Source organism: Netta rufina, assembly GCF_964035555.1.
Source record: "Netta rufina genome assembly, chromosome: 2".
Lineage (NCBI taxonomy): Eukaryota > Metazoa > Chordata > Aves > Anseriformes > Anatidae > Netta > Netta rufina.
Window position 1 is genome coordinate 70,802,860 of NC_140124.1, and position 27,073 is coordinate 70,829,932.

Consider the following 27,073-nt stretch of genomic DNA (forward strand, 5'->3'; position numbering starts at 1 on the left):
AGACAAGGGCCGTGGTTGTGTTCAATAAAAGCCCCAACTCAACAAGGCCCTTGATTGTTAAGTTGTGTGTTTGGCGAGCCTCCGCCAAGTTTACTTGCTAGCAGCGCTTTGCCGTATGTGTTTATAGCAGCACGAAGCAGCAAGCTCTGGGAGATGCTCTGCAGAAAGCCATGGTAATGGGTGGTGGCGCTGAGAGAGGAGGCAGAGGCACAAACAAACCCTCCCGCGGATGGTAAATCTCCGTTACTACGCACAGCTCTGTGCTGTGGATTTTGCAGGTGTAAGGCTCATATACAAAAGTTAAATTTAGTATGTGTTTATAGTACAATATATAAGAAACTTAAATGTGTCATGTTTGGCCAGATGGTAGAAAACAGTAGTAAGAGCTATGAGTTGGCCTTCTCACCACAGGCCCCTGACACCAGATAACTCCGTGGTTTAGGTCAGTTTGCCCGTTTCGGTTTCTCATCTTTAAAAAACAGCATTTAGTCTTTCTTGATAAGGGTTTGAAAGTGGTCACGAGTGAGTGTTAACGCAGTCTGTACAAGAGGAAGACTGTTCATGAGTATTGAATTAGTTGCAGTATCTTCATATCATGTCTGATCTTGGATGTATTTGGCCACGCAGGTGAACAAAGCTGGAGCTGAAAACCTCCTGTACATCAAATAATGAGCCTTAGGGTTCCCATTTTTTTCTGAGTTGCTTGCAAGCTGCATAGTTTTCCATGTACTATGGTGTGTCCAGAGGGCTGTATTTTAAATGTGCTGGCATCTGTAACGTTATGCTTTTGAGAAGTTTGTGCTGTATTATGCATCGGCTTCTTTCCCAAGCATCTACAATCTGCTTTTTCCCTTCAAAGTAAAGCACTTTATATCTGTATATTCAGATTTTAGCTGCCGCAGCTACTGCTCCTGATGGTAGGCAAGTTATGCCCAGCTCCAGCTGCACTGGTTTTACTGCTGGTGTTGGGAAACAACAGATTGCATCTCAGCAGCAGCAGCTGAATGCTAAGAATAGATGCATAGAGATGCACAGAGGAAGAAGCATAGCAGGCTGAGCACAAGTGTTAAATGCGTTGTTAGCTGTGGTTTCCAATACATCATATTCTGCCTTGCCTTCAGGAGATAGCTGACGCAGTCAGGTTGGTGGGACCCATGTAGTCATACCTATGGCACTCTGGTGAGAAAAAATCTTTCTTCAGCTCTGTGAGCCTCACTTGCCTTGGCACCGTGGCAGCAGAATGCAGAATTGCAAGGAAACAGATCTCTTCTGAGCCCAGCCTGTGCTTTCCACCTGAAGGCTGCTCTTCAGGCTGCCCAGTGACTGTTGGTTTCACTAATTCGATGTGATTGAAGTAAGCTGCCAAAGCTGTGGTGGGGAATGCATGAGGCAATAAATACTGTGGAGGACTTGGAGATGATTGATACCATTTAGGTGCCCATCAGCTGGCTTCGAGGGCATAGATTTCTCAAAGTGCAGTGGGGCTACGTTGTTCCTCCCACATTACAAGGAGCACGTAAGTGCCAGCTGCAGAAGAGGCCACTCAGTCCTGGTGGGTGCTTTGGGAGACCCTCAGCCCTGGCTGGCTGCTGCAGTTGGAGAATGCTGATGTGAGTGTGTTGGCTGGGAGCATGAAGCCAAGCTGTGGAGGTGTCCTGGTCAGCTGTCAAAAGAAGACAGGCAACTTATTTTCTCCAAGTGCTGAATCTGTCAGATGCGGAAGCATCAGGTCTTTTACCTAAGTTCTCAACCACCCTGAATCATAAAACTATGCCTGAATGTCAAAACACGTGCTGGGATAAGTCTTTGCAACATACATGAGGAATGTTGATGCAGTGTTTCTTTTGGATTCAGCCTTTTGAAAAAAGCAGAATATGAATTTACATCAAGGTTGCTGAGACAGCCAACAGTATCTGAATGCCTTGTAGGTTAGTGTAATAGTTACAGCAGCTTACTTTAAAATATACAATTAAGTATAAACTGAATTTCCTAATCCATTTTGCATTGGATAAAACATAAGAATAAACGTCTGGCTTAGTCCTCTGGCTCCACTCGTCATTATCTGTAAGACATTTTTGACATTGTATTGTGCAGTGGAGTTGTGAGTTCGGACAGAGGGATTACGAAAGGGAAATGAGTGAAATGGCAGCACTTTTTTACCCTCGTACTGAAGCCAGCTCATTGTGTGTTATCCTCAGAAACCACTATGCTTTCCATAATTTGGGAACGTGTCCCATTTCTGCAGCCTGTCTCCCACAACAGTAGCTGAGCTGTCTGCAGCCATCCCTGGCTCTGTATTTCCTGTGATGGGAAGTTCTGGTCCTGCATTTGTGTATCCCCTGCTGGTGGCACTGGAGCTCAGGTGAGGACCAGATGCTACCTGAGATCATTTTTAGTTTCTTGGCCCTTTGCTGGTGTTGCTCTGATGAAAGGGGAGATTAATATGGGAGAAGTCAGTTAAAACATGGGTAGGAACCTGGAAAAGATGGTAGCGTGGTTAGTTACCTGGCTGAATTGGAAGGAGCTGCCCTGGACACACCCTGGAAGCTGTCTTGCTCATGGTGTAAATTTACAGTTACAGTATTTCTGTACTTGGAGTCTCCTAAAAGTTTTACAAGAAATATCTGTTCTTTGGGCAGTGCTGTGGAAAAGTGTCTCCTTTTCATTTTACATAGATGAAACCTATGTAAATACCTTTGTTGTAAAGATTTATCAAATTCTTGTCAGAAAAAATATTCTGTGGCTTATTTAATTGATTTTTGATTCATTTTACCATAATAAGCTAAATTAAACCTAAAGCTTCAAATAGTCATTCCCAGTGTGCCTCTGGTTCATTTTCTTTTATAATTCTGCAAAGAAACTTTTCTATGGTAGCATGCCAATTCTTGATTCTTGAAGTATTTTGAGAAAAAAAAAAAAGAGAGAGAGAGAGAGAGAGAGAGAAGAGAGAAAGCTAATAGGGCAAAATCATTCTGTTGAAATTGAGATTGGAATATCCTCATAAGGATTTTGACACCTCTCCCTAGCAAGATATTTAAATATATCTAATTGTCTTTAATTTGGTTTCCTAGTCATAGTAGTTATATAATATTAAGTTTTCCCTGCTGCACACTTCTATAAATGAAAAGTAAGCTTTTCATTCAGTCGTGGCACCTCTGTGGCTTCCAGTACTTTCTATACTTAGTAAGAAAATTCAGAACCACTGTTTTATTACTGGCCATCTGTAATTGTAGTGATCTGCCTATAAATACAGCCAAATATAGCTTTATATGGAAATAATATGCATAGATGTCTGGAGAGATAGTTGGATTATACCAAGGTTGTGATTCCCTGCTGGAGAGCCCGACTGTGCTGCCGCTGCAGTGCTTGCACTAATACACTGCTTTCATCCTAATTTCAGTTTAAAATACATGAACTGAGTGAAGACATGAAGCTAATCAGCAGTCAGTGAACTCTGCATCAGGGATCAGCACCACTATGTCAGCTAAAATAACTTACTCTGCCTCAGTTGTTCCCCAGATGCTGCTGCACTTGCATGAAGCTTGTTATACTGGGTACAGAAGGCTCCATCACGCCACCAGTGAGTGCTGCAGATACAAAGAGTAATGAAGACAAACGACTGACTGGCTGGGCTGTGCTGGGACCAGGGCTCAGTCCCAAGGGAGGCATAACATCTTTGTTTCGGGGGAAGGAAAAGCTCAGGTCCATGCCCAGTAATCAGCTGTCAGAGCAGGGGCACTGTGCACCTCTCTGATGCCTTTTCTCATTGTGTGGTTTTCAAATGGCTTCTGGCTATTTTATAATGAAGCAGATCGCTTGGGAACGCAGGCTTCTCTCCTTCAGTGTTTATGAAATAGGGGTTTCTAAATCAATGGAGGCCATTCACTGTAAAGGCCTTGTGAGTCAAATATCACTTCAGAAACATGCATTTGTCACCTCGTTTCAATAAAATTAAAGCCTCCTGAGGTGTTTCCTTGAAAAGGCAGGATGGTTGAGATGGGGTTTCATTTGATACAGGAAAAGCTCCCAGTGAGCTGAGCAGGCTGTCTGACCATCGGCCTTGCTTGCTGCTGGTGCAGGCCCTGCAGCAGGCACCCTGCTGTGAGGTATGAACTGCTTTCATGCCACGGGTTTACACAGTTAAACCACAACCTGACGTTGTGCTGGCAGAATTAAAATACTGCAAAGCCTATGTGCAGGGAAGCTCTGTGACCACTGATAGCTTGTTTTCCAGCTCCTGGTTGAGGTACTGTCATCTGATTTCAGCAGGTAGTGAACAGAAGGCCCATTTCTTGTGGTACAGAGTTGCTTCTGTGGAGAGTTTAACTAACTGAGATTGCTCAAAAGAGCACAAAATTCAGATGGAAGGAATTCTGTGCTGCAGAGTGAGACACAAGCTGCCATCAGCACTCCTGTCAGTGAAAAAGTCCTCCTTCAGGAGGAGTAGCGCCCCTGCCACTGCCATCTCCTTCCATATCTTGTGTCAAAGCAGTGAAGCCAAAGTGAACGAGAGAGGTGGCTTCTGGTGCAGACACCCATACCCACAAATGTAATGAGGAGCTGGCAACAGATACTGCTTTCTTCCAAACTAGATAAGACTAAATAGCAAAAGACTATGTTTTTGTAGTAGTTTTGGAATCACCCTCGGGGCTACACAAGTATTTTCCTGAACTGTGTGTAATACCAGTATTATCCCTGCCTTGTCTATGGCTCATACTTTCTGTAAATGGAATTAAAATGAAGGAACAAGTAGATAATCACTGTAACTTTTTACCTTCATCGTAGTAGCTTGGTGGGCCAGTGTTAGCAGTCTCATTTCTTAAATCAGCGTTTCTCATACTGACGCTTTCACAGTGACATGTTACTATACATGGTGCACACTATAAATAGTCACTAATCCAGCATGAGTGGAGTGTAGCTCAGCATAATGAAATGAGGGGAATACTTTCCAGGCAATTACTGATGTTAGCAGAAAAAGACTCTCTGCCACAAATAGACCAGAGAGAGTGAACCAAGGCGGGAGTGCTTCAGAGTGAGTGTGGGTGGGGGAGTCGTGGTCCTCTGAGATGCTGGCTGCTGTAACCTTATGGTAGTCTCTGGTAGTGCAAGGGACTCTGCACATCTTAGGAAGTACTCAGCATCCAGATACTGCAGTATCAGCCTCTTTGCTTGTAAATCCAGTGAGCTGGAAAATGTGAAGTCACTGTGGGTCTCTAAAACATTTCCTATTATAAACTCTTTCAATCTCCTCATTAGAAGTTTTAAAATGTGCCTGACTGATCTCTCATTGTTGGCTGTGCTCCATGTTTCCAAATTATACTGAAAAAATGCTAGAAATACATTTTTTATATGATTTCTTCGTTGTGCAAGTCTTTTTCTTGAAGTCTTTTGCAACTGAGAAAGAGATGAAGTCATTACTGTAGTTGTCCCGAAACTTCAGTACCTAGTGCAACTGTAGCACAGTATCAAATGCCTTACATAGAACCTGTGGCTCATTACATACACCTTAATTTACATCACACGTCCTGTAAACACAACCCTGTCATCACTTTGCTGCTTAAATGTAATAGTGCTGTGTCAGTAGGGCACTGTTTTGCTCCCTGTGCAGCTGAACAGAGTGTTACTTTCACCGGTGGTTCGTGTCAATCAGCATGACTTCTGAAGTCTTTCTCACAGGAAGAGTGCTGTTTGAACTGAAGGGAGCCTCTCTTAAGGGAGCCTCCTAGGACTTCACTAAAAATTTAGCAGTTTAAGTAGTCCTCATCTGCAAGCTTAAAATAATCCATCCAACTAAGAAGTCTTTAGCCTCAGCTCTACCTTTACCACAAAGGGATGGAGATGGAGAATAAATATACTACTTTTTCTGCACTGAGGAGGAAGATTAGCAATGGTATGTGCTACCCAGGAGTCCCAGAACTGACGCCAGAAAATGCTGCTTTTCAAACTAAAATTATAACTTGCAAAGATTTTCAGTATATTCATCGTATTATAGGAAAAAGAGTTCTTGAGGAACTTCCGCCGAAGTTCGGCAGTCTTGTCAGCCCCCATAAGCAGGGCTTAATGTGCTTCTGTGGATCATGTACATTGCAGTCAACTTCATCCTCTTTTTCTCTTAAAATGGAATTTGATCAGTATAGAATGAATCATAAGTGCAAAATCTGCAAAAGTATGTGCTGAAGTGACCTTGAGAAAGTTGTGCATCCCTGTACTGACCTGATGGAAGAGTAGCAGAGGTTCACTTCTGAAAATAAGCATTGATTACAGTCTGTTATTTTGCCTTATTTTTCATGCACCTTGCCAGCATGCACTAAATTCTTTCAGTGGAGTTCTACTAATTTGTTTTAGAAAGGCAAGGATGACTGATAAATCATGGCTTAAAGATGGTGAAGGTTCTTGGGTCACCTTGTCTAAACAGCAACTTAAAGCAGAATTTTCTTCGTAGATGAGTTCTTCTTTTGTCTTCTTAATCATACTGTTTCCTAGGAAGCTCAAGATGTCAATCCCAAATGCCACTCCAGGCAGCCTATACCTTGACCTAACTGTGTGTTTTATGATAATTTTTAGCTCTCAACTATAGTGTTTTCGCTTAGTCTCAAACTTTGCTACTGCTCCTTTTTACGTGCCATCTGAAGTACGGTAACCTTTCCATCACCTCTGCCTCTTATCTGAATACATTGTAGGTAATGGGATGTATTAGCATGTCCTTTTCAATCTTCTGCTGCACAGGTCAAGATTACCTAACCTCTTCATGCAGTGTTTGTGAATTAACACATTTATTGTTATATTTCCATAAGGTTTGGATTTGCTTTAATGAGGTATATGTTCCTCTGTGTGAGGCCTCAGAGAGAAGAGGCTGTGTGAGTTCAATTGAATTGTCAGTTACAGAATAGTTGAGGTTGGAGGGGATCTCTGGAGTCCAACCCCCTGCTCAAAGCAGGGTCAAATAGAGCATGTTGCCCAGGACACTCTGTAGTCAGGTTTTGAGTATCTGCAAGGATGGAGACTCCATGCCTCTCTGGGCACTCTGATGCAGTGCTTGACCACTACTGCCATTAAAAAAATAAAAAGTCTTCCTTTAAATAGGATTTTTTTGTATTTCTATGTCCCATATCTCTTGTCCACTCAGTGGGTATCACCAAGAAGAGTCTGGCTCCATCCTCTTTACACCCTCCCTTCAGGTATTTATACGTGGTGATGAGATGCCCCTGAGCCTTCTCTTCTCCAGGCTAAAAGTCTCAGCTCTCTCATCCTCTTCTTGTCAGATGCTCAAGTCCATTAATTTTCTTTGTGACCCTTCAGTGGACTCTCACGAGTAGCTCCATGTCTCTCTTCTACTGGGGAGCCCAGACCTGGACCCAGCACTTCATGTGTGGCCTCACCCATGCCAAGCAGAGGGCCAGGATCACCTCCCCTCCACCTGCTGGCAGTGCTCCACCTAATGCAGCCCAGGAAGCTTCTAGTCTTCTTTCTTGCAAGAAAAAGCCATTGCTGGTTCATGTTCAACTTGTTTCCCACCACAACCCCCAAATCCTTTTCCATAAAGCTGCTTTCCAGCCCGTCAGCCCCCAGGCAGTCCTGGTATGTGGGGTTATTCCTCCCCAGGTGCAGGACTTTTCGTGTTGCTTTGTTGAACTTCATGAAGTTCTTGTCATGTCAGCCCATTTCTCAGCCTGTCAAGGTCCATCTGGATGGCAGCACAACTATCAGGTGTATCAGCCACTGCTCCCAGTTTTGTGTCATCATTATCCAAGCCATTAATGAAGAGGTTGTATGGTATTGGCCCCAGCGTACCAGTAGTGACTGGCCTCTGGCTGGACGTTGTCTCATCGATGACAACCCTTTGAACCCAGCAGTTCAGCCAGTTTTCAGTCCTCCTTACTGTTCACTTCTAGTCTGTAATTCAACAGTGTTTTGATAAGGAAATTAGGGGAGACGATATCTATGTAATGTTGAGTTTGTTTGTTCGTTTGTTTTTTAACAAAAAGGATTTTTTACCGATAGGACACTAACCTTATGTTCAAGTCAACTGGATATTTTTTGTCAGATGTGGGGCTACTACTGGAAGTTTTGAGGTTGACTAGTTTTTCAGTGAATTTTCACGAAAAGATACCCATACTTTCTACAGGTATCAAGATCCACAGTTGAGCTCTAGGGAATCCTCTAGTTTGGAGGAAAATACTGCAGAACAAGTATCCTTGAGCTAGTTCTCACTAATGGCTGTATTATCAGCTGACAATATGTGCCTGCTTGAGCTATAGCATATAGTGATGGAGGTGATCGTTTATTTTCTCAGTAACAAAAGGTATTTTTGAACAGGAAGATTAGGCACCAGTTACGTTTGGAGCTTGAGAGTTACTGTAATGAAAAACCCAAACTCTGCAAGATTCCTGTGATGGGGAGATCAGATTTGAAGAAGCCTGGAACCACGGTGCAAAAGTTCACACAGTGCCTGCTTGAAAGTGGAACTTAAACTTCATTTGCTCTTTGTAGGAGAGGTGTATTAGAGTTATTTCACAGAATCCCCAAGCAGCTGAGATTGCAAGGGACATCTGAAGGTTAACTGGTCCAAGCCCCCTGCTCAGGCTGGGCCACCCAAAGCTGCTTGCCCAGGACCTTGTCTAGATGATTTTTGAAGAGTTCCAAGGATGGAGGCTTCACAAGCCTTCTGGGCAACCTGTGCCAGGGCTCCATCACCTGCATGACACAGAAGTGCTTCATGGTGTTCAGAGCGAACCTCCTGGGTTCCAGTTTGTGCCCACTGCCTCTTGTCCTGGCACTGGGCACCAATGAACAGAGCCTGGCTCTGTCCTCTTTGCACCCTCCCTTCAAGTATGTATTACAAGTTGATGAGGTGCCTCAGCATGGTTCTTTTCTGGGGGCTTTGTAAAAGAAAGAGATATCTAAGGTGTCTCTATAAACTGGTCATATTAAATCTGATGATAAATGTGAAACTGCATGTAAAGCCAGAAGTCAGCAATGGTGGTTGATACAGTTAGGTTAATATGAAACATAGAGGCTGCAGGATTTAAATCATGCTTCTTTTTTTTTTTTTTTTTTTTTCTAGAGTTCTTGCTTTGAATAATAACTGTTTCAGTGATTGTACAGATGTAAACATCAGGGTTTTTTCCCCATATTGATTTTGATTTAATGATGTCAAAACAGCATAAAAACAATCAGTGAACAGTTTTGTTTGTCTCAGTTCAGTAAATTGAAATTAAATTGAAAAGGAATAATTGCAGTCAGTTAATACTTTATGCAAAATGAGGCAATTATTTATTATGGCTTCTAGTAGACCGGGAAGTTATTGAAGTTGCCATAAATACGGAGTGCAGAATTCTTGATTTATTTACATGTACGTACATCTGATACTCCTCAAATGTCAGAGTACCATATGCTGTTGCATATAAATAGCAATCTACAATTTATACATCACAAGTCACAGACACAGCAAGTGGGAACTCAGACGGCAGGGCTGGGTTTCGGGGATGGCTAATGCACTGCTCTCTCAGTTGTAAGTACCATCTGTTTTGACATAGTCTGGGACTGCATCGCACTGGTGGTCAGGAATCCACGCAACTTAGCACAGTTGGGCTGCAGCCAGCTACATTTTCTGGTAGGAGAAAGCTGCCAGTGGCCGTGTCTCTTTCCCAGCTTAACTCCCGAATTTCCCATAAACAAAATGTTAATCCCTGTGGTTCTGAATAAGCGTTATGTGCATGCTCGGTGCATCACTGTATGAATATCGCATGTGTGTGCAACAGAAGAGGGGACTGCCGACTATCATTTTAGTCCTTTTATGATGTGAGATGTCTTTTATAAAAAATCCTAAGTTTGTTTGTCTTTGGCAGAGAGGTGTTGGATAAGTTAGTGCTGGTATCCTGGGTTTCTGCTTTGGAGACCTACATTTCTTTTCTTTCCTCCCCTCCAGAGCATTTTTGTCACTAAGGTCCCAGAGCCGATGTTTTGGGGAACTGGCTTTGGCCAGATCTTTGCTGAATTTATTCCTTTGTCTGTAAGCATAGTAGTAGCATTGTGGATTTGTAAGAAACATAAAACTGGATTAAATGGAGCTTTCTACCATTCCCCTAAAAAGCCCTGGAGACCAGCTTTGCTTTCTCAGTTTGGCCATGTGTCAAAAGGGAGAGGGATGCAGCCCCAGAAATGAGGTATTTGCCCGCAAAATGGGAGAATGCTTGCCAGGATGCTAGCAGGTGTTTTTGAAGGAATCTCATTTGTAGGAAAGAAAATAAACTTTGGAAACTGAAGTATAAACAGATCTGAGCTGATCAGGAGCAGGTGTTTCAGGTCAGCCTTCAGTTACACTCTGCAAAACTCAACTGATTTTCAGCAATCCGTGGCCATACTCCAGACCTAGGCTGGGCTCTCAGTGGCACCTCTTCGAGCCTGCAAAAGCATTGTCCTGAGAGTAAACACTGTTTCTGATTCCTAAAAGCTTGGAAAATGCTCACCACCTCAGTGTAATCTCCTACAGGATTCAGAAGACTTCACCTGAATAAGGTCACCTTATTCATGAGTGAGCAACAACATATCCAGCAACTAATCCAGCAGTTTTTACAGGAGAGGGCTGTGCTCTCTTTTCCATCAGCAGCATTTTTCATTCGTGTTTTATTACCACTCCCTTAGCAATAACCCAGCTGGGAGAGGCATGTGGAGGTGGAGTGGAAGAGAGGAGGCATCCCTGTTCATCTGCTTTAGCGTATGAATCCTCATCTGGGTGCTTTGTAGTTGTCTCACAGGAGAATCCAGTGGGAGCTGGGCTGAACCAAGCTGAATCGGAATTTGCTTTGCTTTTCCTCTGTCTTTTTTTCCCCTTTAAATCTAGAGACCTCTTCTCCTGCTGTGTACAATTCTGTCCCGTAATTTGGAGGGTTGTCTCTTCACAGATTATCAGTTAAGCCTATGTTTACAAAGCCTGAATTTATTTTAGGGAGGATATTTGGACTATTATAAATTACATTGATTTAATGAATCTTTAGCATTGAAACTTGAATGTTAAGAGAGGAGCACAAATTTGTGGTTTTAAATATATTGCTACTGTTCCATCTTGTGTTTACCCTATTGTTTATCGTGTACTTCAGCAGCTTTGGAGGTCACATCATGGATCCCCTATTAATTTTAATCCATCATTTCTGAGAATCATTCATTTTTAAAATGCAAGTATTTGATTATGAAAAGCAATGTTCTGTTCCACAGAGAATTAACTTTTGGTGGATATGCTGGAAACAGTCATTCTTGGGGAATTATTTGTCTGCTCTAGGTTTGGTTACCAACTGTGGACACAAGCCATCTTGATATGTCCACAAAGTGAGGATATCTTTCTATTGTCAGCTTTCCCCAAGGAAAGCATTCCTCTGGTTTGTATATTATTTTTCTCTTAGAGCAATGCACATCTTACAGAAGTAAATTTCAGATTCTGCAGGTCTGCTTGGTTTTAATCCATGTGAGCAACTTGAAGTTTTTTGAAGATCTTTCTCTCCCATAAATTAGTGTACAGCAACTTGGCTTGAAGTTGCTCTGTAATAATGGAAACTGATAAATCCTTTTTTCTAAATGTTCCCATTTTTGAGAAGTGAAGTATTAGAACAGCTACAACTGACCGGAACAGCTGACTGGATTTCTGCATTTTGAAGTGGGGAGTCACAAGGCATTTGTTCAAGTTTTCCATGTAAATTGCAAAGGTCTGTTTGTATCAACAGGAACTTCGTGTCTGCATATCATTCAACGGCAGAGTAAAATCTGTTTGCTCCGGCTCAGTGTCACTCCAAGTGATTGGTTCTGGCCACATCTTTGTAGCATGAGAGCCAGTAGTGAATAATGTGCACTCATCTATATTCATGTAAAGCAGGTTTGAAAGTGAAGATCAACACATAAAGAAGTGGAACACGGAAATATAAATGTTGCCTGGTCAGGCAGGCATATAAATGTTTTACCTTACAAAATCTTGACCTTGGAATTGTTCAAACATCTCAGACTAACTCAAAGGAAAGGCAGAACATAGCTGTACATCCGTTTCACTGAACCAGGGTGTTCTCTGGATGATTTGGGAAGGTGTTTTGTATTCTCCAGGCTGGAGTTGGAGGTTAAGTATGCCTCCCTAACAACTTGTCAGGTGGAGAGAGAAAGGATGGTAAGCTTTTCAGTGTGACTGTGAAGTTAAGCAAACTTGATGTCTTCTTGCTGCCTAATTTTATCCTAAACCTTTATGGCATGGGATTTTGTAAATGCCTATTTCCATTTTAACTACAGTTGTATTTTGCATATTTCAAAGCAATGCATTTAACAGCAAAGAACTGGATCCCTGTTGATGTGGTAATCCTGAAAATGGGGAACAATAAAACACGACATGTCCAGTCCATGGATAATCCAGTACTGAGAACCTAGCAGGAACAGGATGCGTCTCCCCCAAGTGGTGTGGGTTACGTTGGGAAGTGGTAACTCTGGGCTGTGAGGAGATGGATGGTGGGTCCTGCTTTGCTGGCCAGTGGGCACACCTGCATTTTGCAGGTCAGGCATTCAATTTTGAAACAACTCTCCCCTTAGTCCTTGCTTACCATCTTTAGTTATCACCACAGGTGTATGAGCACAGTTACTTTCAGATGAAACTAAGGCAAAAACTATGCTCCACAGAACACCTGAAGTACCAGAGACAACACCTACTGAGCAGTCTGTCTTAGGGATGAAATTAGATACATGAAAACTAGCATCCACTTCTCAGACCCGTGGCTGTCAGGTTCTCAGCAGTAACAGTTTCGATCCATAAATCTCCTCTTCTTGGGCTGCACTCCTTGCCTATGTAGATACAAACTGACTCTGCTGGAGGAGTTCCCTGGCATACAGCAAGGAGTTGGGAAAGTATCTGACCTTAAGGGGTTTAAGAAGAGCTTGTTCTTAAGCATGTATGGAATTCATTTTGGGGTTAGATATTTACGGAACATGGAAAAAACACACCATCCCATCTATCACTATGTTATTTACCAGAAATGACACACTGACAAACCCTTTTGTCAGAACTGATGTGCTAGTATCACTGGTGGTACTAAAGGCAAAATTAAGATGCTCTGACTTCAGAAATTAAAATGATGAATTAACACAATGAAAATTAATATGATGAAAGATTACTTTTTCCTTTTTTTTTTTCCCCCACAATCTTCATATTTTTTGGCTCTGTTCAAAACCATGGGGATAAATTTAATTGTTGCCAAGTGGCAAGGGACAAAGTCAATAGGTGGCAAATTAGTTCCAGCTTTCGACAAATGCATTGTAAGGAAGAATTATTTGCTTAATAAAACTGTAACGATTATTTCACTTGCAGTGCTGTTTGACTTTAAGTATCTAGTGTGAATATGCCAGGAATGCGAGATCAGGTCTCTAAAGGTATTTAGAGGAGTTTATAGACTAAAGAAAACTGGAGCTCAACATCAACGGGAAGTTACACCAGTATAATCCAAGGTGTAAAATGTCACACAGAAACTACTATGAGGTGGCTTCACATCTAAGTTAACATATCCCTCTTCCAGGTGGCCTTGTAACGCTGTCTCCAGCCTTGTACAATAGGTACACATTCTTACTACGTTCTGTGGGAGGTTTTTAAAAACTATAAAGGGTTGTTTTAAGTTCCATGGAACCATTCCTTCCAGGAGCATGTGGATGCAATTACTTCATGAGCTCTGATGCTGCTTGTTTTTACACTGAAAAATCGAGCTTTGTCACAGGTCTTTGCTCTCGAAAAGAGAGTTGCGTGACCTACAAGTTCTCACAGGATAAGAAATAAGTTTTCAACTTTGCTGAAGTTTTGTTGTTCCCTTCATCTTACATTTTCAGGCTGATTTTCTGTGCTAGCAAAGATAAATAGTCTGATGAGAGGGAAACGGGAGATATAACCCATCTCAGGGTTATTTAGATTTTTGCATGTCTGTGCTGGAAGCGAGCCAGGAAACAATGCCGACTAAGTGAAATCATCATAACGTGGCCACCAAAGGGGAATTGCATGTTGCATAGTTATCACTGCGTATTTGTCGACTGTGATGGTGTTTCAAAGAGAGCCCTGTAGGGACCTGCCCTGCCATACCTTACAGTTTTTTTTAATAATTTACTCGATTTTCCATCCCTCTCCAGAAGCCGTCTGTTTGAATCAAATTGACACAAAAAACTGGAGGAATGGGTTAAATTTTGTGACACTGAACATGTGGTATATTTAGAAAACTGAAAATGAGCACAATTTGAGAAGGTTGCTCTGGACTTAAAATGTTCTTGAAAATATTAAAGATTAAGGGGAGAGAAAAAGTACCACTCTCAAAAGAGACAGGTGTGAGGAAGATGAATAGAGTATATAGAAGAAAATAACTGGCCAGGCAGCTGTATGACACGTGGGAATCTGGGCGATGCATTGAATCACAAACTGAATGCATCATCCTTCTGAGACTGTTAAAATCTGGAAGGTTGACAATGTGATTTCCATGAAATACAGGAGGGAAGGACTCTGCTGTAGCCACTGCTGGGGTTGACTTGGAGTGCTGTGGTCAGTTTGGAGCACTGGGCTTTAGGAGATGTACACACAGGTTGGAAGAGTCTAAAGGAGACACTGCCAATGTTGGTGATGTGACTGGGAGGAAAGGACTGAAGTCTGAGTAAGTACCTGCCAGAAATCCTTGCTGAACGAGTGAAGATCTCTCCTTGTTCACAAGCACTAGGAGAAGGGAAGAAACAGCTTCTTGCATGAGTTGGGTAATAGGAAAAACTTAGAAACTCGATAAGGTGACAACACTGGAACAGGCACCTCAATGAGTTGAGTTATAGCTTTCCCTGGAAATTAAGAACAGGGCAGACATGTACATCAGAGACGGTTTAAGTGTTCTTGGAGAGAGACCTCAAGAGAGCTAATCCAGCCCTGCTTCACGCTCTGTACATTCTCACTCATAAAAAGTTGCAAAATCACGTCGGTATCTCTGCTGAGCAACCCTTGCTAGCGGGCTTGACTGCTGCAGCCCCGTGCGAGGTCATGCAGTGAGTTTTGTCCCGGCTGCCTCTTCGCTGTCACGGACTCTCCAAGCCTTGCTGGGACAATGCGAGGTCGGTGGTGGTGCCTCAGCCTGAGGGCAACGTGTAAGGACTTTTCGGATGTGGAAGCTACTCTTTTTTGCAGGTGCCTGTTTTTCTGGGACTTCCCTGTGCCCACGGCACAAACACCCCTGTCACATCCTGCTGTGTTAGCTGCATGCTGTGGTGTCTTCCTCAAAGACAGTCTGTCACATTCAGGAGTCTCCTGTTGAACCAGCTCATAGTGTTCCTGCTGCAGGTCGCTTCTGTCCCTATTTCTACAGCTTTGACAGCCGCTATAGGCTCCCCCTCTCCACACACTCAGTAAAACAAGTACTTTTGGCATGGGCAAGGGAGATGGTATCATAGTAAAAACGTGAAGTCTAGATCAATATTGGACTTAGTAAAATAGCTAATATTTATGCACCATTTTTCTGGTGAGGAGACTATGTGTTGTGTCTATACTATGCTTAAGTGTTTTTTTTGCACACATTATTTTGCATCTAATGTTGTAATAAAAATGCCGTTTTCTTTTAAGTTTTCTCAGCTATACTGACTCTTCAGAGGCTACACATATTTTGGCTGAACTCTCTCCTTTGTGTTGCTAAAAACCTCAGCAGTGACAGCAGATCAACATGAAGGGTGCATTTCAGTTGTCAGACAAGGACCTGAAATTTTGTTGATATTTATTGAAAGTTTCATTTTAGTTCTGTAAAGCTGGGGAGCGCAGTATAGCACTCACTTCACGACAGGTGCACACAGCTCCCTAGTGAAAATTGTGGTTACACGGAGTCACACTTTAAACACGAGCAGGGTTCAATCTCAAAAAGTCCACGTTGGGATCCGGACATCAGGTGTCCTGTGTTAGTGCCCACTGCTGGTCGAACAAAAGCATGACATTGTTTTCTTTCTCTGGTCCCAAAACCAGAGACTGTGTGTTGCTGTCAAGGCCAGAATGCACAAAGACCTAGTCTTGGTTTGAGTCATACATAGGTAAGGCTCCTTTTCCGTAGATGTATGTACACATTGGAAAACCAAACTGGAAAAAAAAAAAAAAAGAACTAAAAAAACTCCAACTTTGAAATAAACCAGATTCCTGATGGAATAAGAAAACTCCCTCCAGTGCATTTTCTCCCTCTGTGTCAGCTTTTATAGTTGTGTTTTTGGCACGCGTCTTTTGAGATTTCTTTAAAGATTGTTAAGAAATTTTCTCTTATATCAACAAACAATTTTCAGAGCCTGAACAAAGCCATAATAAAAAGCATCTTGCAGAAATGCATTGGTAATCAGGGAGGAAGAGGGGTAGAAGAGGTTGTAGGGAGGGAAACACGGGGCTGCTTTGTACATTTTTTTACTTTTGAAGATCACGAAAATGCAAAGCTGCATTTTGGGCTTTTAAACAGTGGTTTTCAGGAAAAGATGTGCTTATTACAGTATGTGTCTGGAATGATTGTACTGAGAACTGCAATCAGTAGCTTCATTTGCAGTTGCAGGATGGCGTTTATTGATGGCATGCTGTCAGTGGGTTGCCCTGTCTCGGCCCAGCTCCGTCTGTTAGCTGGCACTCAGCAAATGGTGAAGAACAAAATTTGAATGAAAGTCCTAGAAGCTCGGATATGCAGGAAGTCCCTCCCAACAATACTTGAAAAGCCTGGAAAATGTACAATAGACCAAGGGTTTTGCTGAAGTTTTAAATGCTAGCAAAAAGCTTTCCAAGTTTTTACTGGCAAAAACCTCCTGAACTCACCTGCTATTTTTTCTTTTCCTCTCAGGGGTGCACAACAAGCAGTAAGTGGGAATACCTCTGTAAGGAGTTCAGCTAAGCTACTGGCAAAATTCCTGCCTAGGAGCATACTGCATTACAGACTCAGCAGACCACTAATGCTCCCTCACCTCTCTTGTTTGAAAATAATGACAACACTGTTTCTGGGGGGGGAAAAAGAAAAGGGTTGGGAAGAGGTGCGTGCATATGCATGTGTGTGTATCCATTTGGAAGTCCATGTCCTGAAGGTGGGGGGAGCAAATTTCACATGGAGCACCTTCAGGATTAGGGGTAAAGGAAATACAGGATGCACATCTGGAACAGCTATACTAATTGAGAGAATTAGGAGAGCATGAAGCAAGCACGGAGTGTTACCATAAAACAGAAGGTCACATTTTTTTAGCTCTAGGTCTAAGTTAAAAACCACATTTTAGTAATATATTATGCATCCGGAATGTCTAAGGTATTGATTATGCACAGTTAGCAAAGGAGTGAGGAAGGAATGCCATTTTTTGGTCCAAAAGGAATGGAGATTAGCCGTATTAGCTTGATGCTTTGATCGCAGGAGGGAGCATCATAGAGCATTAAAAGCTTTTTTATACTGAAGTATAAGCATAGGGAAGAATGTAACCCTGTAGAGATCGTTCGGTGTTTTCAACAATCACAGACTAAAAATGTATGCTTTCAAGTTGTGCTGGGAGACTGTCTTACAGGAGGTAACCACATTCTCACAGTAGTAGAAAATGTTGATAGCAAACATTTAAAATATGAAACATTTTGATTTTTCATCCATCTATTTTGCTGTGTAGAAACAAGTGTTTCTCATGTGGGTTTTATTTTTATTGGCTTGTTTCTCCTTTTTGTACTGGTTTAAGGAAAAAAAAAAACAATATCAACAACAAAACAACAATAAAATAAACCCCAAAGCAAATGAAAAAGTAAAAGGAAAGGGGAGGAATTCACAATACCAAATATATGTAGCGGTAGGAAGTACATCCAGCACTTGAGAAAAAAAAATATATATGTATGTTCTTTTATATTAGAAGCTTCTTTGTCTTAAAATCTGAAGAAAAGAACAAAAGGTAAAGGCTCCAGATCTGCCACATCTTATGCACATGTTTAACTTCAGGCATTGTCATTGGTGGTGATGTGAGGGAGGTCAAACACATGGTAAGTCCTTGCAACAATTAATCTAGGGGGCTGTTGCCTAAGTGGTCTGTGGAGTCAGTACTTGTCTGCAGGAGCCTGGCTGCTGCTGGTGGTTTTTTTTTCCTCTACAGCTGTAAATCTCATTTTTAAAATACCAAAGTATACTACACGCTTTCCAAATAACACTCCTCCGTGCAATTATTTGCTGTAGCTGCCAGGGGGGTATTAGGAGGTCTCAAAGGGGAGCAGAGTGTCTGCAAAACCTACTCTGTGTTAAGATACGGTTCTCGCTCAGAAATTTACAAATCCCTGGGTTAGATCCACACAGCCATAGAATAGACTCAAAGGCCTTGAAGAAAAAATGTTTTTCCTGTCACTAGCTGAAATACTGAGTTTCTGTCTAAGTGAAACAAGACACAAAAAAGGAAGAGGGAAGGAGCTGTGTAGTGTGGGTTTTTTCTTCACAGGGTGAGATGATGATTTTGATCTGTCTTCACCTGAACTAGGTGGTCTTGGGCAAACTGATGGACTTTGTGTCTTGGTTTCGTCACCTAAGGAGTTGTGCTTCTCTCCTTTGCAGACCCACTGTGAGAATGCAACCCTTTGTTTGCTGCTATTGCAGCTAGTGAGGTGAAACCATGCCTGTGCTGGACTAAGTAAAAGCCAAATGGGGAAATTCTTGTGTAAAACATTGATCCAGTTCATCTAAAAATTAGTTTATTTGAAAACTCTGCCTAAACCCAGATTTGTGTGGGTTTGTTGAATGCATTCTTGGGTGTGCCCTGCTTAACCCATTTCTATTCAGCCACAGTTGCAAAGCTGTAGAGCTGGTGTTACTGAAGGAGATGGCTTTGCATGCTTCCCTGAAATGTCTGAACACTGAAGAGATGGCAAAAGATGCAGCATGGAGGAAATCTTGATGCTGTGAAACCTCTGTTCTAACTCCATTCTTGGTACTTGTTATTCTGCTGGGTGTTGCAGTTTGGTTCCTGTGTTCATCTGGACAGTGCTTTTCTTCGTAAAGCATTTCTGTTGTGATCGGTATGGAGAGGTCAGAGAGGGAATGAGCAAGCTGTGCCAGCATCCATCTCTCATCTCACACGATGGTTGCATTTTGTGTAGCATACTGCTGAGATGTCCTAGGGTCTCTAAGCGTATCACCCATGGCACTTGTTTGACAGTCAGAAATGCCTCCTGGTTCTCTCCAGTCTAGGACTTGCTGTCGCACTGCATAGCTGAAGAGCTGGGAGCAGGAGTGGAAATGACTCTTGGGCAGCAATGTCAGCAGAAAGAAAAAACTGTTGAAATAAACTTTCATCAAAGACAAGCTTACTTAGCAGCAGATCCCCTTTATTTTTATGCCTGCAAGATGTTAAAGAAATAGCAAATAGTTTTGTGTGTTTTTTGGGGTTGATGGCTTTCAACCTGGCAGCAGCACTAGGAAAAAGATGGTGTAAACATTGCGCAGCGGTTCTGTAACAAACTTCCAGGCGTGCTGTTTCCTCGCCACTTACTTCTCTGGGCTTGCTTTTTGAAATCCGATCGCAGTTCCTTTTTCCCCTTGTGCCTTTCTGCCCATGCAAGAAGCAGCACAGCCAAACCCCTCAAGAGCCAGTTGCCAGGCTCTCGGTTAACCTGCTGAGTCCCCGTTGGCATGCAGGAGAAATGAACTTCTTTAACGACACAAGGAGGATGCTTGCGTGTGGTTGTGTTTTTCCCATCTGCCCAGGCATGCTGAGCAAAGCAGCATTTGCCTTCTGCCCTTTTCTCCGTCTTCTCCCTGGAAGAGCGGAGAGGCGAAGGACCGCGGTGTTCTTCCCTGAGCAGCTCCCAGGTGCTGCTGAGGTTATTGCAGTTCCTCCCCACCGAACAAGCCTCTGATTCAGCTGCCCTCGTTTCCTGTGGTATTTAGCTGAGGGTGTAAAGATGTAAAATCCCTAGTGTTGTGCTGCTGTCTCCTCTACGCTGCAGGGCTCAGGCCTGCAGCCTGCCCTTTGCTAGGGCAGCTTGTCACTGCTGTGTGGCAGCACCAGGGTGGATGGGATGGTGCTCAGAGATAGCTCTGGGAGCGTGTGTTCCCACTCGACCTGCTAAAAATGCCTGCTTCACACCCTGCCCAAACCCTGCAGCCCATCTCTCTCCATGAGCAGACAGGTTAGCGGGACAGGCCCTGCAGCCTCTGGCCGCTTACTGATCCTTACGTTTTGTCTTCCAGACTCCGACCTGAGCATGCGGACGCTCAGCACGCCCAGTCCAGCATTGATATTCCCACCGAATACCCAGGGTTTCCAGAATGGCCGAGGCTCGTCTACTTCGTCATCCTCAGTCACTGGGGAGACTGTTGCCATGGTCCACTCGCCGCCTCCCACCCGCCTCACTCATCCCCTCATCCGGCTGGCGTCCAAGCACCAGAAGGAGCAGGCCAACGTAGACCGGCTGCCCGATCACTCCATGATCCAGATCTTCTCCTTCCTGCCCACCAACCAGCTGTGCCGCTGTGCCCGCGTGTGCCGCCGCTGGTACAATCTCGCCTGGGACCCACGGCTCTGGAGGACTATACGCCTGACCGGCGAGACGATCAACGTAGACAGGGCTCTTAAAGTGCTGACCCGGAGGCTTTGTCAGGATACACCCAACGTATGTCTCATGTTGGAGACGGTAATTGTTAGTGGCTGCAGGCGGCTCACAGACAGAGGACTCTACACCATTGCCCAGTGCTGCCCAGAACTGAGGAGGCTGGAGGTGTCCGGCTGTTACAACATCTCCAACGAGGCGGTCTTCGATGTCGTGTCACTGTGTCCGAACCTGGAACACCTGGATGTGTCAGGTAACAGGAAATACTTAAACACAGACATCAAAACGCCTCCTGCTAGTCTACCCTTGCTCCCTGACACTGCACTCTTTCCCTTTCTGCACTGTTTTTCGAGGTAGGAGTGCTCATCTCCTACCACCATGGTGTGCCAGGCACCGCGTCAGTCCCCATGCCCCAGATGCCAGCAGCACCAGTTGAGCGGACTGGCCCCCTCTGATGGAGATCAGCTGACAGAGAGGACCCCTTCAACAGCAAGAGTACTCCTTGTAGGTGTTTGCATAAAGCAGCCTTACAGGGGTCCATGTTGCAGTTGGTAGTATGTAGCATGGCAAAAGCTAGCTATTGGAGCAAGAGCAAAAGTTTTAAAATCTTCTCTGTGTGTGTGTATATATATATATATTATTTGTATGTAGATGATATCATCTCTACATATGTACATGTATATCATCTGTATATATGATGTGTATATCTGTAATCTGGTGAGTGAATTGAGAAGGAGCTCAGAATCAGTCCTAGGTTTTTGTCTGGGTAAAAATATCAAATGTCATCCCTAGCTAAACTTCAAGGTCCTCTTGCTTCCATTCCTATTTTAATCAGATGTAGCTAGCTGTGACTTTTTTTTTATAGTGTATACACTTGCTTAGTGACTTTCTCCTTTTTCTTTAACCACAGTTTCAATATATCACACTGCAGCTGTTTAGATCAGCTGAAATGTTTTAGACAATTTTTCCCAGATGTGTCTGTGGATAGAAGATTTTTTTTCCCAAGGTCAGCCACATGCATTTTCCTCTCTGTGAATACACAGACATTTAATTTAAAGGATGCACCCAAGCAGAGCACCAGAATAAATTTAATGTTCAGTACTTATTTTGTGATACCACCTTGTTATCAGTCTAATAACAGTCTGTTTATCATGATCAGCTAGACCAGATTTGCCATTGCAGAGATATTGATGGCTACACAACAAAGCGGGGCAAAGCAGGGATAGGAAGCAATGATGTTGAGTCATTTGTGCCCAGATAAGCTGATTTTTCCAAGACTGCCCAGCTGGTGCACACTGATTTACTTATGGGTTGTTGTTTTCTTTCTTTCTTTCTTTCTTTCTTTCTTTCTTTCTTTCTTTCTTTCTTTCTTTCTTTCTTTCTTTCTTTCTTTCTTTCTTTCTTTCTTTCTTTCTTTCTTTCTTTCTTTCTTTCTTTCTCTCTCTCTCTCTCTCTCTCTCTCTCTCTCTCCCTTCCTTCCTTCCTTCCTTCCTTCCTTCCTTCCTTCCTTCCTTCCTTCCTTCCTTCCTTCCTTCCTTCCTTCCTTCCTTCCTTCCTTCCTTCCTTCCTTCCTTCCTTCCTTCCTTCCTTCTTAACTGATTAGTCCAACTCTTTCACCTAGTGTTTGCTAGGATGGCACAATGTCATGGATAGCAATAAAGCAAACAGCAACAAATCAGAATTACTCACTTTTTTGTGACCAGTGTCCACAGTTGACAGGTGATTAGGAATTCCGTCCCAGGGAATCTATTCACAGCAACTTTGCATTTGAATTACTTATTGTCAGTACATACAGACATCAGCTGCGGGTTGCTACAACATACTCAGGTTGAAGTGTGTCCAATATCAGGAGTAAATGCCTGTATGATTTAGACCTGGAGCTACATATCACTTGGAAGGTTGGCTGTATCCTGTGCTCATTTATGCTTTTCTTACTTTCATCTTCCAGGGTGGTATGGAGAGTTGACGAGCTCAAAATATTCTGGGCCTGGACATGCAGGAAGCAGAATTGCTGAGCTGAGGGTGAACTGCTTCAGCAAACCAGTGTGTTAGCTGACACAGAGGAAAGGCTCAGAGCCTTTCCATGGGAGTGGCTGAGACTGTTTAGGTCCACAGCTTCTACTGATAGATATGCAAAGTTATTTTTGCAAAAACAGGGGAAAAGAAAAGATGAGACCAAGTCTCAAAATATGCTCTGTTTGGAGGTTTGTCTGGGTGGTTCCCCCAAGCCTGTTACTTTCAGACCTTGAAGATGGTGACTGTCCCTAAGGGATCGTTGGTTTGGCCCAAAATGTGGGGAGGGGGTAGGGATGGGAAGATGAGAGTGGTGTAAAATACCTGTCTTCCTCAAATTTTGTCTCAGAGTGGGACAGGAAATTAATTTTAATCTCAGATTTTTCTTGAACAAGCTCCTTCCTTTTTGGAACAAACGGGAGAGAAATCCTGGTTTTGAACAGTCTCAGAAGTGAGGGTGCTTGGGGTCAGACACAGCTTTTGCAGCGTGTGCCTGCACATGAATTGAGGGGAGTGAATCTCTAGGGTCTTGTTTTGAGCCTGCATTTTTCATTCCGGGTGCGGGTAATTTTTGAGAATGTTTTGGAAGCAGGATTCCATTTTCCACTCCTGTCTGGCTGAAATCAAATATATAAAGATTTTTTTTTTTTTTTTTTTACTTCTTCTGGAACATGTTGCCCAGGAAAATTATAAGTATCCCATCCCTGGAAGTGTTCAAGGCCAGGCTGGATGGGACTTTGGGCAACTTGGTGTGGTGGGAGGTGTCCCTGCCCATGGCAGGGGGTTGGAACTGGGTGATTTCTAAGGCCTTTTCTAACCCAAACCATTCTGTGATTATTTTCTGTGGGGCACTCTTTTTTTTTAAGGGTTGTTGTGCACTTTGTCAGGATATGTAGTGATGATCCACGAGTAACTTTATTCTTCATGTGCTTCACACCCAATGCTGTACTTGGTGGCAGAGGAAGGGGAAATGAACCCTTCTCATCAAACCAAACACTATCTGATAGGGTTAGGAGTGACCTCAGTTGTAGCAAAGCCCACAGTGGTGAATACGCCACAGCAGTGTGCTCAGATGAAGGGTAAGTCTGATCTGTCTTCATGTTACGTGTGCCACTGATTGCATTACCTTCACAAGGTAATGGCTCCTTGGCTTCTTGGCTCCTATGGAGATTGCTCTGCATATAATGCCAACCTCTCCATTAAAAAAAAAAAAAAAAAAAAAAAAAAAAAAACAACTGTGTTATCCACAGGAACTAGTTTAATCCTTTCAATTATGCCCCATTTTTTTCTTCCTTGCTGGAAGAGCAGGACACCCCCTCTGTCAGCACATGGATCTTTAGTGAGGAACTCCTGTTGGAGTCTCACCAAAAAGGCACCTCTGCTCAGTAACAAATTGCAGAATTGACAGGGAAAAGGCATCTTACAGCACCTGGAAAAGCCAAGTCCAGCAGATATTCTGTGAAGAGGGGAAACAGATTTGAGGGAGAAAAAAAAAAAAGTGTAATTGGTTTAGTGAACATCAAGGACCAAAGCAAGAGAAAGCCTTGCTTGAGCATACAGTGATGCTGTTGGGCAGATTTAAAGTGCTTCTTAAAGCCTCACCTTGTCCATCTCTGGGGATGTTTCCTATAAAGTGATTTTGCTTGCTCTCATTCTTTCTGTTCTCTCCATTTTCTCAAAGAGAAGAGGTGATCCGTGAGCTTACAAACAAATTGGGGAAAGCAATCCATGCATCTGTGGTTGTAAGTAGTCGTCTTCAAAGGTCAGGGCCCAAGACTCACCAGTCTGCATTGTGGTGTGAAGGCAATTGCCCTCCCTGCTGGGCCCTGCCTCAGGCTGTGCCATACTGCTCTCCTACTGCCCCTGGGGTACCGAGTTTAAATAGAAGGTAGGACAGGGAAGGCCAGAAAAGAGACCAGGGAGGGGAAAAGAAAGAAGGAAAAAAAAAAAAAAAAAACGAGGGGGGTGGGGAAGGAAAACAACACTTGAAAAAGAAAGAAAAATGACGCTTGTTTTCATACCTGAGTGTCTTATGAAAAGAATTCCAACAAGGTTTCAGACAGCAATTTTGACTGCTGTACAGACAGACTCTCCCTGGACTTGTTTGAAATGGGGTTGCACTCTAGGACCTTGCATAAATTTGAAGCTGAAATGAGATCTCGTGAAAAGATTGCTTCTGTAATCAGGTCCAGGGAGTAATTAGGACTAGGCTTTCATCTTGATGTTCAAGTAAATCTCAGCACTGAAGTGGTTTGCTGATCGGGTTTCACACTGAGCAAGAAAAATTAGGTACTTGTGCTGGGGTATAACACCATCCTTGCAGCTAGCTGGTTAAAACTCAGTTCACATTCGTACATCGAGTTGAGTCCCTCTCCTCCTGGATGGTTACTTGGCAGCAATAAAGTACCAAAATCTTTAATGTCAGTACCAGACGTTCGTATTAACTTTCAGAGCTCTCCACAATACAAGTTCTGTCACTCTCAGCATCCACTTTGTGGGCAAGTCGGAGATATCTCTAGAAGCTGGTTGAGTTTGACTGCAAGTTATTATCTAACATGCCTGCCAACAATTTTTTAATCTGTTTGGAAGTTTCATTTCCCATTTAAAAATCAGTTATACTTCCTTTATGGAAAATCCTGCTACAAGAGCTTTGTTTTTACATTTTTTATTACTAAGGACAGAAAAATAGTTACAGACCCAGAAACTTGTCATTTTGGCTAAAAATCAGCCAGTTGTATATCGACATGGATTCTTTTTCTGGTGGAACCATTTTGAATACCCTTCCCCTGAAATATTTTACACTGTGGCCAAAGTAACTAGACAGGACGATGCTGAGCTTGTCAAAACAGTGATCACACTCTTCTGTACAGTGACTCCAATCCTGCTGAGAGACTTCTGACCCACTCACTTTTTAATTGTCGTCATTACATCACTCCCCTTTCTTGGACCCACAGCAGGCAGAACGTTCTCGTCTGCCTCATCAACCCTTCATTCTCACTTAACCACATTGTAAAACTGAATTCTGGTCAGCATGTGAAATATCTGGACTGATCCCTTAATCCAGCAGCCTCTTTGTGCTAGCACAATAGAGACAGCTATATCAGATCCAACAGATTTATGCCTAGGTGCCAGTTTTTTCTATGAAAACCCAGCTCAAGGATGGGGACTCGGGTTGTGCATTTTGCATCACCTACTCCAAAGAGCGTATTAGGGGAGAAATTTTAAACCATTAATATTGGACTGTTCTGCTTCCCTTTAGTGAAAACACTTTGTATTTTGGAGTGTGTAAATAGTATTTATTTGAAGGCAAACATATTTCCAAAAATTGCACCATAGCACAGATGGATCTACAACCCAGCCAGGAGAGGAATTAGCTGCATTCAGTTTTAAGAAGATGTTGTTCTATGAACAAGGTGCTTTGCCTTAAGGTCCCAGAGCTTCTGCATGACCTGTGGACAATTTGCCAGTTTCATTTGGTGAGGCCTAAGGTAAACTGTGCATCTGTTCACATAGATTTGAAGTCTAAATTAAAAATCCAGCTGCAAACTCAAGCGATGAATGTAGGAATCTAATTGTAGGTTGTAAGCTGTCCATATCTCATGCTTCTTAAGGCATTTGTGTGAGCCTTCTGGATTGTCAGAAGGTTTTTCTTTTTTTCTTTTTTTCTTTTTTTTTTTTTTCTCTGAAGCATATTCAAACCTTCCAGTAAGCTTCTGAATAAGAGCCTATTGTAACAAGTGGTATGGGTTTGGGTCATCCAAGTTTTTGAGGTGGACTTTATACAAAGATTGGCATGCTCTTTTTTTTCCAGACTACAGGATTTGTGCAGCATTTATGATCCGTGGAGATCTAAGGTTGTCATTCTAGCTTTTCTGGCTTTTCATGGCTCAGTTCATTGCTGTTGGCCAGTGTTTTAGTAATATAGAAAAGTTCCTTCTATGCATACTTGAGGGCACCTCTTTAGGTGTATGCTGCAGAATTTGCCTGGGTAGATATTTGTGGCTGAAACTGTTGGGCCTTGATCACTAGGAGGTCATCCTCGCAGCTATTTCTAGCCATGCTAATGTAATGTACCCAGACGAACTGGACACAGATAAGAATTTCCCTTCAGGAGCCCTGAGACTACAGTCTGCAATGGAGCAGAAACAGCACTTGCCAAAAAAGCTTTCATTCACCACCATGCACAGAGTGGAGATCAAAAATGGAGGAAGTCTGTGACTGTGGTTTTCCCTTTCATCTAGCTTTTTCTCTTCCCTTGCAAGGTCTGATGTTTCTCCTCTAGTCTAGTTACAGCCATTCATGGCCAGACTTTCTCACTTGAAATAGTCCTTTTCTGTGTCTGTCCTTGTCCTCCCGTGCCCTTACAAGTCTGTAGGTTCCTGCTGACTCTCCCCATTTTCCTTAGGTTACCCAAATCTCCACCCTTCTGCAAACACATCTTCTTGCCATGGTTTTGCATCATTCCCACATTGCAGGCTTGGGGCTGGATTCACATCTGCTCCCCAAATGCTTTTTGGA

The 27,073-nt window shown here is 43.0% G+C and overlaps 1 protein-coding gene across 2 annotated transcripts in view; it reads left to right on the top strand.

Moving 5' to 3' along the window:
* Window positions 1–27,073, top strand: part of FBXL7 (F-box and leucine rich repeat protein 7) — a 181,528-nt gene that overhangs the window by 150,957 nt on the left and 3,498 nt on the right. For both annotated transcript variants that reach the window (XM_084282329.1, XM_084282330.1), the window contains exon 3: window positions 20,184–20,795. In XM_084282329.1, coding sequence (XP_084138455.1) covers window positions 20,184–20,795 — 612 coding nt within the window. The remainder of the gene's footprint in view (window positions 1–20,183; window positions 20,796–27,073) is intronic.